Source organism: Aptenodytes patagonicus, chromosome 7 (assembly GCF_965638725.1).
Source record: "Aptenodytes patagonicus chromosome 7, bAptPat1.pri.cur, whole genome shotgun sequence".
Lineage (NCBI taxonomy): Eukaryota > Metazoa > Chordata > Aves > Sphenisciformes > Spheniscidae > Aptenodytes > Aptenodytes patagonicus.
In genome coordinates this window covers 28,924,518-28,939,948 of record NC_134955.1, presented here as the reverse complement: position 1 = coordinate 28,939,948, position 15,431 = coordinate 28,924,518, and the positions used below count along the sequence as shown (strand labels likewise).

Below are 15,431 nucleotides of genomic sequence, written 5' to 3'. Positions count from 1 at the left end.
AACTTGCTGAGAGCACCCCGTTACATTTCTGCCTGAAATTGCTGCGTGGTCAGGGCTGTGCTGAGTTCCCAGGCTCCCAAAGCATGTCTCATCTGGTTTGTATCTGTGAAGGAGGTAACAAGCTGAAAGTACCAGAGTGCCATGGCTTTATCAGTCCCCTAGCAGGGCACTCAAGACCCATGTGAGTCTCTCCTGCTGCTCAGCGCATGGTTTTGTGCTTTCCCTTTCTCTTTGGAGGCGCCTTTTCCCCACAGTGAGTCTGCCTGACCTGTTGTAAAGTTAGGATCGCCATCGTCTACTGGGAAGAGCGATGCAAAGGTTGCTTTCCCATTCCCTGATGCCTCTCCTCCTCTTCAGGATTTGTCAAATATAGTTGGCAGCAGTCCAGCAGCTGGATTAGCATTAAATAATGAGCAAATAGCCTGCAGTCCTTTTTCAGACCCGGCAAAGCACACACCTTTCATTCTTTTCTTACATGTCTTTGAGCCCTGTTTTTATCGCACTGGGAGAAAGCTGAGCTCTGGTCAGTTCTGGGGACAGAACAGAGGGTACTGCACTCCTTTCTTTGTTACTAATTAGTACCAGGGTGGTAGCCAGAGGCTGCTAGCTGTGAGAGCAAAACTGTTTTCTCCCTCCCTGTGTAACTGCAGCCACGGTGAGCAGTCAGTGGCAGCTGTAAGCAGCTGGGGTGAGCTGCAGCAGAGTGGGAGCAATGCTCATTTCTTAATTTTCCTGCGTGCTTCAGGCTCTAGGGGAGCTACCCTGGCAACCTCCTCCTTTGTAGCCAGGGGCTGAAGTCCCAGGTGAGATGAAGGCACACATTACTATGTCAACCCCAGCAGCTATGCAGTGTGGTGAGGTCACCCGGCAGCCTCGATATCTATGTGTAAGTGCCAGAGACCCGTGTCCGGACCAGTGCCCTGTCCACCGGTCTCAGATGCCTTTCTGATATTTGATGAAATTGGATTATGTAGAGTTGCCAGAGGATTTATTTATTTATTCTGGGAAAGGGAAGAAGGAAGGAGGCCAGGAGGGACGGAGAATAGGGAAAGAAAGAGGGAAGAAAAAGCAAAGACAAGAGAGAGGTAGCTATGCAGTTAGCATTCCTGAGCCATCTGGACCTGTTGGCATGGCCCCAGCTGGATGGGCTCACAGGTTTATCCACAGCATGATGTAATCTCCATCATCCAGCGTTTGATTTTTCTTCTTGCACTGGATGGCCTTGTATCTGGTGCATGTCTGGAGCGGGCATTTTGATTTCCTGTTGCTATTTGTGGACTTTTCCTGGCCGATCCTCAAGAGCAGCTCAGGCGGTTTGCATTCCTCAAGCTGAAGAAGCAATGCCACCCCACTGGTGCAGAACGGAGGCCAGCTGTGGCCAGCCTGCTGGCTGAGGAGGGGCAGCCCCACACGGGGACCAGCAGTGGTTTGCACCGTGCCACAGCTGGAGAGAGGGCGACACCTCTGCCTGGTGCCTGGGCTGCTCAGGAGTTGGCTCAGCCTTCAACACCAGCACAGAGAGGGCTGGTGAGACGCCCCTTCCCAGCCGCTCATGGGCTTCCCTGCCCTGCTGGGTCCTGCAGCAGAATGGGAGGAAGGAGAATTTTGTTTGGCCCAAGACCAGTAAAAAGCAGTCTTGCCATTTCCAGGAGGCAGCGCAGTCTAATGGGAAGGATTCAGACTCACGTTCCCTCGATGGTCTGTGGGAGACAGCCACGCCTCACCAAGACCAGTCATCTCTTTTTTCTTGAGTTCTTCCCAGCACATGAAATGAAGAGGGTTTGCACATCCACCTCCATAAAAGCACACTGTTTGAACGTCTTTAAGTTACAGGAGCCACAGAGAGGCTTCTTCACTACATAAATTCAATGTGCAGATGGGCAAACAGTAGAGCCATAGGTCCCCTCCTGCCTTCAGAAACAGAGTAACTCCCACCCTTCCAAATGGCTGGAAAGGTCTGAGATGCCCAGAGAAGGAAGATGGGGTTTCTCTACAGTGTAGCACTGCTGCAAGCAAACCTCAAACCCAGCGATACAAGGGGCCTGCTTCAGAGTATACAGTTCTCTGCTCTGACTCAAGAGATGTGGGTAGCTGCGTGATGAGCCATTAGGCAACAGTTTGACATGAGCACACAGTACTCCCTCTTTCATGATGCCTCATCCTGCCCACATGCCTCGCTTAGCTTTGTTTCCTCCAGGGGCTTGGGAACGGGGAAGTTGAGCACAGTGACCCCCAGGGAGCAAAATTTTGTTCAGCGGAGAATCCTAGCGCCTAGTTCAGAGTTGTCCTGGTTGCACGTGGAGGGAGCAGGGCTCTGCTTTCGTAATACCCCAGGGATGGCCTGTCCACCAGGGATGGACTCACTGGAACCAGAGAGCTGAGCTTTTCCACCCGACTCAGCTCTGCTGAGCGAGAGAGTAGCTGAGGAAAACGATGGCCTCTTTATAAACTGACTGGCAAAACTCTTGCATCTCTCCTGGGAGCGGGCCAGGGATTCTGAGTCACTGCTTAAGTGGGTTGCAGCCAAGGTAGTCTTACCCAAGACATTAAGCGAGAGAGGAGAGATCCACCCAGGAGTGCCAGCAGAAAGAGAAATAGTCATGACCATAATTAATAATAATATAATGATGAAAAGATTCAGAAACACACTGCCCACTCCAAAAATAAAGTTTGAGGACAATTCAAGTGCTGTACAGAAAAGAGAAGAGAGGAAAGAGTTGAGAAAGACCGCCAAAGCCTGCATGTCAGCTGCAATGGAAGGAGTCCTGTCCAGCTGGCCTGGGTTCAAAGAGCTCCTATTGTCCAACAGCATTTCCAAGACACCATTCAAAACTTTCAGAAAATGAACCCAAGATGCAGGGTGAGATTTATCGCACAATAAAAGCAAGCCAGATGTGTGCACCCTTTCAGAGAGGAGAATGGAGGAAGGCGATGGAGGAGCGAAGCTGGGGAGAACCAGGCAGCAGAGGCATGAGGGAAGAGGGTGGCATGAGAAGATCTGGTGCTGTGAGCATCCAGGCAGGAACAGGGGCTGGGTGCGTGTGTGCTGGGACACACACCGGGCACTTGGGAAAGATTTCATATATACGGAGAACTCCATACTTAGGAATAAGTCACTCGGCATCGGGATTAAGGGACAGAAGAGGAAGATCTCGCTGATGCTTTTTCTCTTTTGGTGCTCATAAAACTATGATAGATACTAAGGGGTTATTGTTGCTTCTGGTCCTAGATTATATACCTGCATAATAAGGCCATGTCTGAAAGGATGCCCAGAAGCCAAACCACTGTAGATTTTTTCTTGATTTTCTAGGGCTCACACAGCCTTCATTATCGCTTTGCAGCACTGGCCACCATGTCAAGGCTGTAACTTCTTTTGCCACAGGAATCACTCACTTCCACCTGTGATTTGATTATGTTAAAATCTAGCAATTAATTATACATAAAGATAATTTAATCTTTGAATCTGCTGCTAGCGTGGTGTTACATGACCACAACCTGCCATCATTAAATAAGTCCTCAAGTTCTCCCTGCCTGCAATGAGACCAGTGTTGTTTCTGCTGTCTGCAGAATAACCCAGTACAATGGCCATGCCATACCACACTCCACAGATTAAAACGTGACTTGGTTTTGTTCTCAGGAAGACTTCTGGTAGTAAGGACTTGTTCATCTAAGAGCAAAAAGCCAGAGAAAACACTTTGGAAGCTTAAGCTAGAGTCCCTCTTTGCAATGACTCATATGTTCGGTGACTGTAGTTAGCTTCTACAACAGGTTTTTTTTTTTAGAAAGGGGTGGATTTATCTGAAGCCTTTAAACTGAGATGAGATGTTTCTTTCTGTGAAGCTCAGTTGCAGATGATGAGTTTGAAGCAGGAGGCATGAATATAGCTCCTGCACACAGCTATGTAAGGAACCATATTTGATTACCAGACTGGTTCCTCCAGGCCCTAAAACCCATGAAGCCAGCCATCGTCTCCTTGTGCCGCTCCAGGGATGTCCAGAGAATGGATTCCCAAATCCACCAGTTTCTGCAGACACCCCTCCAATGCTGGGGTGCAGATGCCTGCTCAATCACAGACACAGGAGCTTTCAGGGCAGGTTTCCAGGGCATAATAGGTTTCCTGTCTTCAAAGGAACATGGGATCTTTTCTTCCCAGAAGCTTCTGACTTTACTTGAGCACACGGTCCCAGGCATCTTCACGTTTCTACTTCTTTTCACCAGCTACAGGGTAGTCGGCTGCTGGGCCTTGTCGTGGAGAAGTCTGGCTTGGAGAGGGGATAGCTGGAGAGCCAGGTGTTGGGAAAGGGTTTGCACAGGCTGCCTCTCTCCTTCAGCCTTGATTTTCATCCCATGGTTGAAGTGACTGCATTCTCTCTGACCAGTCAGATCCCATCCTCATCTTTGGAAACACAGGGCTTTGACCCCTTGTTCACCAACATCACACCTTCATTCTCCCCCAGGATGGTGTTAATCCAGGCTGTCCCAGTAGTAATGAATCATCTGAGAGGTGTTACTGCCCTTCGCGGGTTAGGAAGGATTTCCTCATTCTCCAGAGACTCTGGTTTCTGCAGCTCCACTGCTGAGGTGAAAATGATACCCTCAGCATTGGAGCTGAAGTTTAATTTCCTATCTGCTGCTCAGGGCACAGATTTTCCACTGGGATATTGGCAGCAGGTCAGAAAACTGCATTCCAAGCTGAATTGCTTTGAAAACAGTCCTGGTGAGGGACCCCATTCAGCCTGCTGGTTGCAAAACTCAGCTCTTGCCCAGCCTGGCCACTGAAGAGAGTCCCAGTTCTTACTCTCTCAAGATTTTGGGTGAAAATCCCTCACATCCTTGAGTCACAAATCAGCTGGTCCAGATTTAGTTGCTCTGTAATTGCCCTTTACAAAGGCCCAAGGAATGAAAGCCACCAGTAATGTTTGGCATTAGCTGCATGCCTCAGCTTTTGGACTTGAGCAGAGTACAGCTATCTTCCTCTTCCAAGGCCTGCTTTTCTTCATGGTTCTCCAGGGACCTGCCAGGGGACAAAACGTGAATTATCTCTGATTTTGCTCTCTGAGCACTAAAGAGAAACAGTTTCAATGAGACAAATGAAGCTGATTGTAAAGATAATACAGACCTTTCTTCCTTCTCCAGTTATCTCCCAAAGCAGATTTCCTCTATCTCCCAGGGCACCTTTCTCGTTGCTTAGATTGCCTTTCTTGCAAGATGCAGAAAAAAGGCCCATAATGGCATGGGGGTGACAAGTTGTGTAAGAGCAGAGATCTGCCGACTCTGGTGGCTCCAACCCAGTATTGGGCAGAGCCAGAAGCTTCCAAGAAAGATGGAAGAAATGGTGGAGTGGCATTTATTCCAGTTTATTTTGGTTATTGCATAAACTTCCCCATCCCACTGACTGGTGACTGGCTTGAGCAGTTGCACCTCTTTAATTTATTTTTAATTGTATTAAACCTTATTTCATGTCTTCCAGGGATACCGTGCACTCGGCTTCACTGCAGCATGGCAGTATAGTTCACAGAGAGTCACGCAGAGTAAAGCAGTATTTTCTTTCGTGTCCCCTGCCTGCTGCCTTTCGTTGCACTGTGTTTCCGTCTCCATCAAGCAGAATTTTTCCCTAAATTGTCCAGGCAGACGTGCCATACAGAATTAAATCCATGTGGGGTCATGTAGATTTTGCCTCCAGATTTGCAGGGCTGGGCTGGAGCTGCACCCGTAGGTTGTGCAGGGGTGCCGCACACCAACGGGCACGACTGCACTCAATTGCGTTATGGTTCCTGTGCCTCTGTGGGGACTGAGAAGGGATGGATGTGTTTGGGCTCTGCAAAGGGCAGGCCTGGGTGGAGGTGGATGAGGGTAACATAGCAGATGGGGCCTTCCCAAAGATGATGGATTATATTTTCACACATAACAGGATAAAGTTCACATTAACCTCCTCCCCCTGACGCTACAGCAGCTGAAAGACTCATGGCCCCCCATCATGGTGTGGAGTTAGGGTGTCTTTGGGAGTGTGCTGCAAACTCAGCTGAGGCTGCCAAGTTAACACAAAGAGGTAAGGCACCAATTCAGACAAGAGGGCAGAGATCTGGGTGGAGTTATGAGGCTACAGCTTCTTTCTCTCAGAGCTACTGCTTGTGTGAAGTCTCTGCCTGGAGACTGCTGACCTCGGCTTGGGAGGGGGCAAAGAAGAGGAAGAGACCCCTGCCAGCTTGCCCAGGGGTACCTGCATTCCCATGGAGAACACCTCCCACGCATCTCCATTCAAACACAGCCCCACTGCCACCACGATGGCTCAGAAATAAAGGCAGCTTTGTTTTGTAGCAAGCAGGTGTCTTCAGTTCTCTGAGCTCAAGAAAGGCCTTGAAGGACAAACTTTTTATTTACCTTTCATGGACTCCTAGAAATAGCCCCCAAATCCTCTGCCAAATGAGGGTTAAGAGCAGCTGATCTAAATGTTTCATCCTGAGAGGGTTGTGTCCACTTCTGTCTATGGTTTAAGTCCTGCTCTAATTTTTTTTATCAGAGTTGGCTGCGAGGGAGTTGTAAGCCAAAGGAAATTTGGGACGTTCGTTGCATATGTAGCATACACGCAGCAAAAGCTCGCTGGAAAGCAGAGGCATTCTTCTTTATCCTCCAGGGTGCTGCTGCTGGGAGGAGAGGTGCTCCTGTCTCTGCAGACTCAGCAAGTCTCGTGCAACAGGCAAACTGTGTACTGTAGCTGCCTTCCACCCCGGGACAGTGGAGCCTGGTTTGCCCTAGGGGAGGCTGACATGTTCCCTTTCCTCCCTAGCACATGCATAGTTGCTCCGCACCCTGGCACCAGCAGGTGGTTTGAGGGCACACAGATCACCACACCACTGTGGCCACACCATGATGCCACTTGTCTTTTGACTTGCCTCACCCTGGGCTCTGCCCTGCTCCACAGTCATTCCCCTTGCAGGGTGCTTCCAGTCCCTCCCACATCACCACTGCCTGCACCAGCTGCTAATCCCATTTATGCTGAGCACATTAAATCCAGCTGTGGGTACGCCAGTGTCCATGACTCTTCTGCCACTGCAGCAGCAGGTGCCTTCCGTGCCTCCTTCAGGGCTGCTGGGGAACCCAGTCACAGGCTGGCAGATTTCAACTTTCACATACCTTTTTCTCTTTTTTTTTTTCCTTTCAGGGGCAAAAACATTTCAGTTAAAGACTTAACTCACCCACTCCCCCCCGTGGCTGGGTGCCTCCCAAGATTCCTCCCCAGTGAATGGCAGGCTCGCTAAGTCTGAGCTGGGTATTGCAGCCACGGCCACAAAATTTTGATGTGGTGTGCATGTATTTTTAACAGTATCACCCATTCTGTCAGCTGACATCCCCCCCCGGGGTTGTGCGGGAAGAGGGGGGGGAAAAACCCACAAAACCTTTATGCCTGCCACGGAGGTTACTGCAAACCGTGGGAGCAGTATGTACCCGAAGGGGCAAGTCTCCCTGAGAGGCCGAGACGGTGTCCTCTGAGGCGCTCATTAAGACATCCCAAGATAAAAGCCATCAAGGGGCAAGGCAAGGCCTCCTCGAGGGGCAGAGTCCCCCCGCCCCACGGGCTCCGCGCCTCGACCTCAGCGTCCCCTCAGGCCTCAGCGTCCAGCCGAGCCGTGCAGCAGCCCGGCACCGCGGGGGAGCCGGGGCAGGGCCGCAGCGGGTACCCGGCGGGGCAGGGTCGCGAGGCGCGGCGGGCCGCGGACCGCTCCGTCCTAACCCTGCACTCCTCCCGCCCGCCTCGCGCGGCTCTGCTGGCAGCCGCCTCCCATTGGCCGCCGCTCGGCGGCGTCGGCCAATGGGCTGCCGCCGCTGCCGGCCGTTGGCAGCGTGCCGCGGAGACCGTTAACGGCCGGCGGCGGGGGAGGGGCGGGTGGCTCCCCGCACCCGCCGGCCGCGCCTCGGACCCGGGGGCAGCGGGGACGCGCTGGCTGCCCCGCACACCCAGGAGCTTCGGGCCGTTCCCAAGCGGCTGCGGGCACCCGGGGCCCAGGCGGGGACCTCGGCGGCCCGGATCGCTGCTGCTCCCTCGCTTCAGGGTTGCGCCTTGCCTTGGCACCGCTCCCTCAATCGCCTTCCCCTGATTGTGTCTTGAGCCTCTGTCGTCCCTCCTAGGTCTTGTGGCGCCTGGTGCTGGAAATTGTAAATCCAGGTCCTTGGCACAGATGCGTGGTGGAAGGAGGTTTGCACAGCGAGCTGTGCCTGAGCCTTGCTGGGACTTTGCAAGGCACCGGGGACATGGCTGCCACTGCTGCCATGGAGGAGTAATGGCTTGTAGCACCTTTGGTCTGAGCGGCTGCAGTCCCTGCAGGGAGGGAGCTGATGGCACAGCTCGCCTGTGGGGAAACAGGTCACCAGTCTTGCTTTCGGTGACCTTAACCCCCGCCTCTTTCTGTCATTCTGCATTATTCTACAGACAGCAATAAATTCTGGGCCTGGTTCCAGATCAGGTTCAGTCAAACCCTCTGCCACTTGGAGGCTGGGTGTCAGGGAAGTCCCAGGTCGTGATGCTGGAAATAATCACCCGTGACTTGGGCATTGCCGGCAGTCTCTGAGAAAGACTGAGGGGTGCTGCTGGTTGGGATGCTGTCCTGCTGCTGGAGGGAAATAGCAGTGGGGTTTGCAGATGGTTTGGCCTGAAGTGCTTCAGCTGTGCCATGCAGCGAAGCAGGAACAGCAAGGGGGTAGCAGGTCAGTGGCAAGCTATCCAGGCAGACCGGTGGCCTGGGCAGACCAGGCATGGAGCAGCAGGGAGCTGCGGTACGTGAGGGGAGAGACCAAGAGCAATACGGCTCAGGACAGAGGGACACCAGAGGGGGTTGAGAGAGCCAAGAGGTGGTTGGATGATCACTTGTGCCCCTTAGGGTGCAGATGCACTGACCAGACTGTGAGGAGAAGTGTGTGCAGCATCTGTCCATCCTGCCTGGATATCGTTAATGCTGTCAAGACCTTCACTTTCATAAGGTCTGAAATTCACTGCATTTTAAAGAGTGCAGAAGGACTGTCTGGAGTGTATGGACTCTTCTTTCCTGGAATGTAAAGGAAACCTCGGCTGTGAAGCTGGAGTGCAGGGGGCTTCATTCCTCAGTGAAAGCAGAGAAGGGAAATGCAGATGTCACAGCTGGGACAGGAGATTTATCTTGGCAAGCAAAGAGGAAAAATACTTTCAAAAAGAAAAGAGAAAACTCAGAAGAATCCCCTCCCCATCTGCACTGCCTGCCAGCATGAGCAGAACCTCCAACCTGCAAAGGCCTTTCGTCTCCTGGGCCTGGGCTGCCGCCCAGCTGGATTAGCCCCTCGCCGCTTTCTCTTTGGAGCGAGACCATTGTGGTGGGAGCAGGGAGGCTGTGAGAACCAGGCTGATCCTGAAGGGAGATTGTCTCCAAACAACTCAGCCAGAGGTGGGAAGGGGAAAGCCACAGTCAAAGGATGGATGCGGGAAAGGGAAAGGGAGGGACAGATGCAGCCAAGGTGACCACAGAGGAGAAGTGGATCCAGGGAGAGGAAACTGTCCCCTCCTCAGCCGTGTGTGGTGCCACTGGGATACAAGAGTGGCACCTCCAGGCATCCTGTGCGCAACCGGGCAGAGGAAAAGGCTTAATGCCTCTGTCTCTGCCTGGGGCCTCCAGAGGTCTAACACCAGCTCTGGGTGGGGGGAAATAGAGAGCTTGCATTTGGATGTCTGGATGCCTTACATTAGCTCCCAAGATAACTGTTGTACAACAGGAAAGGGTGTTTGAACGAGAAGTGCACGCACGCACATACAGTGTGCTATTTAGACAACCCTAAGCATGAGGTCAGGGTGAAAACATGTGGTGGAAATATGTTTGGAAGAGTCAGTGCCTATGTCGGTCACCAGGAGTGGGAGGGAGCAGGAGCCAGCAGCTGACAGATTCACACTCTCTCCCCATGGCTGAGGTGGCCTCAGCCCGAGTAGATTCTCCTGTGGCACCAGCGCAGCTTAAGGCTCTCTGTTGGGCCTGCAGATGCAGTGGTCATTGCCTCCCCTGTACCTGTGCACGCTGGCTCGTCCCCTTTGGGTGCTGCCTCCCCATCCCCCCAGAACTGCGGTGGGGGGACGGGCAGCCAGAACTCGGGCTTGGATCAGGAAATCCAGCACATCCTCGCCATTGCGTTTCTGTCCCTTGGCTGCCCCCTCCCTGACCGCTTACTGGTAATACAGCTTTGGAAACACATCTCGTGCTATTTCTTGGCTTTGGAGCATAGTTAGAAGGAGAAGGAAGGAGGGTGTGAAAGGGAGGGGGAGATAGCAGGAGCGAATAATGCAAAATGAGACTGTGCTGCGAGCTTCGTATCCCATCTGGAAGCTGTTTTCCTCCAGTACACTTCACACCCGCTCCCTCTGGGCCAGGATGGTAAGGATCACGTTTCCCAGTTGACTGGTCCCCCTTGCTCAACCTGGGCCCATCTGTGTGAAGGCTACTTGAGATATCTTAAAGGAGAATCTCAGCGGAGTTGCAGAGTCCTTCATTGTCACAATTAGAAATTCTTGGCCAATCCCCTGAGGAGCAGGAGCTGGCTGATCTCAGCCTGGCTGGAAGGTGCTCTCAAGGAGAGAGTCTAGGCCTTGAAGAGGCTGTGAGAGGATGAACCTGCTCTGCTTGTGCATCTCTGTACATCCCACCTTCATTCACGTCCGAGTCCTGTGGACTATTTCTTGGACCTTCCACCAACACGTGCCTCTGGTCTGCTGAGATCTTCATTGCCACGGCATCGGCGAAAGTCTCTCCAAAGCCCAGCATAGTAATTTCATTTAATGGCAGCACATGCAGGCCTTCAACTGTGCTGGCCCCAGTCTGGGTGGGAAGGGAGGGCTAGTGGCTGCCCAGCACCTCCTTTGGTGTGTGACCTTCCAGCCAGGATAATGCTACCATCCATTTGGTCAGGTGATACACCTGCTTCTGTTTATCACTCAGAAACTCGGAGCACTGACCTTGCCATGCTCTGCCATGATCCACATAGCCCTGAGACACTGCACCCTGGGTCCTGCAGTTCCCCGGAGCCTGCTCTCTCACACGCGTTAAGGAAGAGTACGGCTGAAGCCTTCTCTTGAGTTTTGCCAGATAGGTGCAGCTCCTGTAACGAGGCTGGGTAGGACAGAGTTTGCATATTCTGGGTTAGCAGACTTGATCTAAACTAATTAGCAGTGTTTTTGATGGCATCTATCCAAACTAAGCTCTGGGCTGCTCCTCACTATGCCCATCACAGTTGGATCTGGACAAGAGGACACTTCTTCCTGTTACCATGTGGTTGCATGCATGGCTGTCTTTACTAACCCGAAATCTGTCCTGAAGTTAACAATACCTGTTGGCATCAGGAGAGAACAGAGCCAACCCAAGAGGCACAGCAGTCTTCCTGGGACGTGGTGGCTTAGCTTCCTGCTTGTCCTATAGTCTCCATTGTGGATATAGGCAGCTACAAAGACATGTCATTACCTTTATTTGCTTTACCCTTCCTTCTGCTTTCCTCTGCCTCTTGCCGCTGCCTTTGAGTAAAATGGCAATCTCCAGCTCTGTGACAGCTCTGGGTGCTCTCCCTCTTTGAGGGTGTCTGATCCTTGGTGCCCTCTTTGATAATAACCATAGTTATTCCCAACCTCATAGGCTAGCTCCCTTCTCCCCATCATCTGTGTCTGCAGATGTTGGACTGATAGATGTATGATTGGCAAGAGCTGAAAGGGGGCTGCTTTGATGAGAAGGCTTTGCCAGTATTTAGTTGTGCTGGAGGATAAGATCCAGGAGCCCAGAGAGGGGTATGTGTCCCAGCATTTCTGGATTCCCAGGGAGGGTGTGAGTTTCATCCTCTGCTTATCACCCATGTTTTTCCCATACTGTGCAGTAGGTCTGTCTCTTGGGAGAGAATGGGCTCTCTGGGGACCTGAACCCCTGCATCTCTGGGATAACAGTGTTGCCTTCATCCTCACTTCCAAGCAGCAAGGTCCTCCAACAAGCCTGCTGTGTGGTGTCTAAAAGAAAAAACAGAAATCTGCAATTACTCCTGCCAGTGTTGGTGGACCGTGTTAAGGCTCTGATACTCAGCTCCTTGCACTTATTACTCATCTCTCACCCCTTAGTCACTGCTGGGGAGAATTTTTGGTTTTAGAATAAAACCAGAGGCACATCTCCACCTCTTCCTTCTGGGTAGGTTTGTCCTACAATGGAAAGACTTTTGACGGACCAAGAGATCCTTGTTCTAAGCGCGGGTGGAGTGCCGCTAAAAGATAGTGTGTGGAACTACTGTATAAATGCATCTTCTTGACTCTCTTCACTCCCACCTGCCTTTGTTAATGCACAGTTGTGAAAGAAATTTGAAGCATGTGGCAGAGTTGCAGACAGCTCTCCCTGCAGTTGTCCATCCAGTCCTGCTTCTCTTCCAGGGTTACATAGTGGTTCTAGTTTTGATGGTTACAACAGTATATAAGATTTGAGTGCCTCTTGTTGGATCCCAGCTCTGCTGTGCTGTCGTGGTGCATTGGCAGCCAGAACTCTGAATCCCTTCACTTTTCTGTGGTTACATTCTCACCCTTACCATAAGGCTATCGTGTTCATATCCTGTGTTTGCTTGTTTAGAGAAAGCAAGACAAAGAACAGCTGTTACATGAGCAGGAACTCTCTGGGGTTAATGCTCAGGACTCCAAACTCTTTACCCCTCTGTGCTGTAGGATAGGACAAAACCTGGTTTTCCAGTGCTTTTTAGATAAATATCTAACCCAGTTCCATCTGCTGACTCAGCTCCCTCTGAAGAACGGTTATGCTCAGCACAGATGGGAGGTGTTTTCTGTCGCTTGATTCAAGTGCAGAAATGCTTCTAGGCAACTTGGAAATGACTGGGTAGATTTTACCAAGCTACCCTGCCAACTCGTCTTCCAGTATGGGAACAAGTGGAGAAAACTTCAGCCCAGACATCCCAGGGAGGGCCTCAACACTGGGATTTTGCATGAGTGTGACTTCTCCGCCTTACCTGCACATGCAGTGTCTGCCCTCCCAGGGGAGCCTCGGATGGTGGTGTGTCAGGCTGTCACTCCAGGCAGTGGGAGGACAGGACAAGTGGGAAGGAAGTGAAGGGAGAAATATCTTGTGTAAGGCAGAATGTAGGCAGCAGGGACTCCCCCTCACTTCAGCATGCTCTGTGGGCATCTGAGTTTTTAAATTGAGTGGCTGAGGGTTGATGCTGGAGGGTGAAGGGCACTGGCATGTTAGAGATTGCTGCAGCTTACTGTCTCCCTGCCCAACTTGGTGGGAAGCGTGGGTCTGTTCAGCTGGAGCCTACTTCACTCTCCAGTCTCACCCCAACCCTCTGATAGCCAGCGTAATGTTGACAGAGTGATATTGTGCTCAGATAAAACAAATATACCTTCCTGTAGGAACAGGAACCTGCAGGCTCCAGCATCCGGGGTCCTTTGGCCAACTCCTCCCTCAGTCCTAGTGCTGGGGAAAGAAAGGACTGCATGCACCCCTTGCTTCTCTAGGAGCCAGGCTCTTTCCTGAGCTCAGCTCTCACACTGGAATTCATTGGCATTCATGTCTCTACTCTAGGACCTGCGTGCTCTCTCCCACTCTCTCTCATCCGTACCCTGTTGCTCTTGGTATTTCAATATGCTGCTTTCGATGCCTTTCTGCCCACCCAGATGCTTTTCCAAGCGGGGGGGGGACCCAGTTTGACTCTGCTGAGCTCTCTCCAGTTCATTTAAGTTACACAGTTCCGTCTGTGTAATATAGTCACTTGAATGTATCTGTCTTTTCTTTCCTCTCTCTGAGCCAGAAGCCTCAATCCGCCAACAAATGGGATAATTTTTCAGCTAGTGTTTGGCAACCATCATTTTTCTCCCTGCCCAACGAATGCTTTGTTGTAGCAAATGGAAAAGTTAGTGATTTGACTTCTGAATAGGAGGATATGCCTCAAAGGAAACAGGTTCCCTGTAGCATCAGGAGCCCAGCTCTGCAGCAGCACTGGCCAGATTTACTGACTGTTACTGGAATGATTAGTGGAATGATTGTTTGTTGTTAACAGCCCATCTGTAGTGTTTAAACTTCATCGGGGAGCAGAATTTCACAGGCATTATCTGGCTGGAGGACAGCCTCATATGGTCCACAGAGGGGCTGTGAAATCCCAGAGGAAATTAAATACAACAGGGGGTCTTCCTGTTATGTTGATCCAACTGCTCTTTTTTTCTCTGATAGAAATCAGCAGCTGGGTTGATGTTCTCTGGGGCATCAGAGTGCCTATTGCTGCTGGCAGAGAGCATGAGAAAGTGTCTGTCACCAAGGACAGGTGCTGAAGACCATGATTTTCTGCCACACTTGCATTTTGTCATCACAGGGATTTCTTGCCTTGTGCTCTATTCAGCTTGTTGTCACAGTGAGATGATGCTAGGAAGCCGAAGATAGGTACCCACAGAGGAAGGGGCAGATGTGAGAATACAGAGGAGTTTCACGACTGTTTGTGGCGTAGATAAAGAGGCAGAGAAGATGTACAGCACCACGGACCTTTCTATCTTAATTCAAGGTGTTTTTATCAAACTGATGCAGGCAAGGGATAGGAACTGCATTTTCTCATCCAAAAAGGGCTGTTGCTGAGGTTTGGCTCTCAGAGCAGGGGAAGGCTCTCAGATCCCACTTGGAGTTGACACTAACGCTCTCTCTCCCTTTGTCTTTCCTCAGCATTTCTCAGAGAACCTGGATCACTTCTCTGACAACATGGAGGATTTCTCCAACGACCTCTTCAGCAGTTTCTTCGATGACCCAGTACTGGCTGAGAAGAACCCGCTGCTGGACATGGACCTGGATCCACCCACTCCAGGCATCCAGGCAGAGCACAGCTACTCCCTCAGTGGAGACTCTGCTCCCCAGAGCCCCCTCGTGCCTGTCAAGACTGAAGATAATGCTAATGGTGAGCATGAGACGTGCACACTGCACAGCTTTGGGCACATCTGTTAGCAGAGGCTCTGGCTGGCTTCTATATATAAGGACAAACTGGCTATTCCTTGGGCTTGCGCATGGCTAATCCAGGGAAGAATTTGATCTGCTGTTGTCAAATACAGCCCGCATTTTTTCCTTCAGTTTGTGCTCTGATAGTCACATTGCTCCTTTACCGGGCTGTTATTTATGAGGATGATAATTGGTTGTGGTTCAGTGTGCTGCCAGCTTCTGGCAAGCAATAGGCAATGTCTCTTCAGGACCCTGCAAACCTGGGTGTGGATGCCCTAGATCCAGGTCTGTTTTGGCATCAGGCAGCAGGGTTTTGGCTTGAATATAGGAAGCATGAGTCTCTGGCTGCAACCAGTGCTGGTACATGCGGAAAGCTAAGTGGCTTCTTTACCAGCAGATCTTTTAGCAGGAGACAGAGAGGAACAGTCATTTCAAAACCTATTTTTAAAACAATTCGTTTCAGGATAATTT

At 51.3% G+C, this 15,431-nt stretch overlaps 1 protein-coding gene across 4 annotated transcripts in view; it reads left to right on the top strand.

Moving 5' to 3' along the window:
• The window catches only part of CREB3L1 (cAMP responsive element binding protein 3 like 1), a 69,467-nt gene that overhangs the window by 32,912 nt on the left and 21,124 nt on the right, over window positions 1-15,431 (top strand). For all 4 annotated transcript variants that reach the window (XM_076344564.1, XM_076344562.1, XM_076344563.1 and 1 more), the window contains exon 2: window positions 14,694-14,922. In XM_076344564.1, the coding sequence (XP_076200679.1) occupies window positions 14,730-14,922 (193 nt within the window). In that variant the 5' untranslated portion in view covers window positions 14,694-14,729. The remainder of the gene's footprint in view (window positions 1-14,693; window positions 14,923-15,431) is intronic.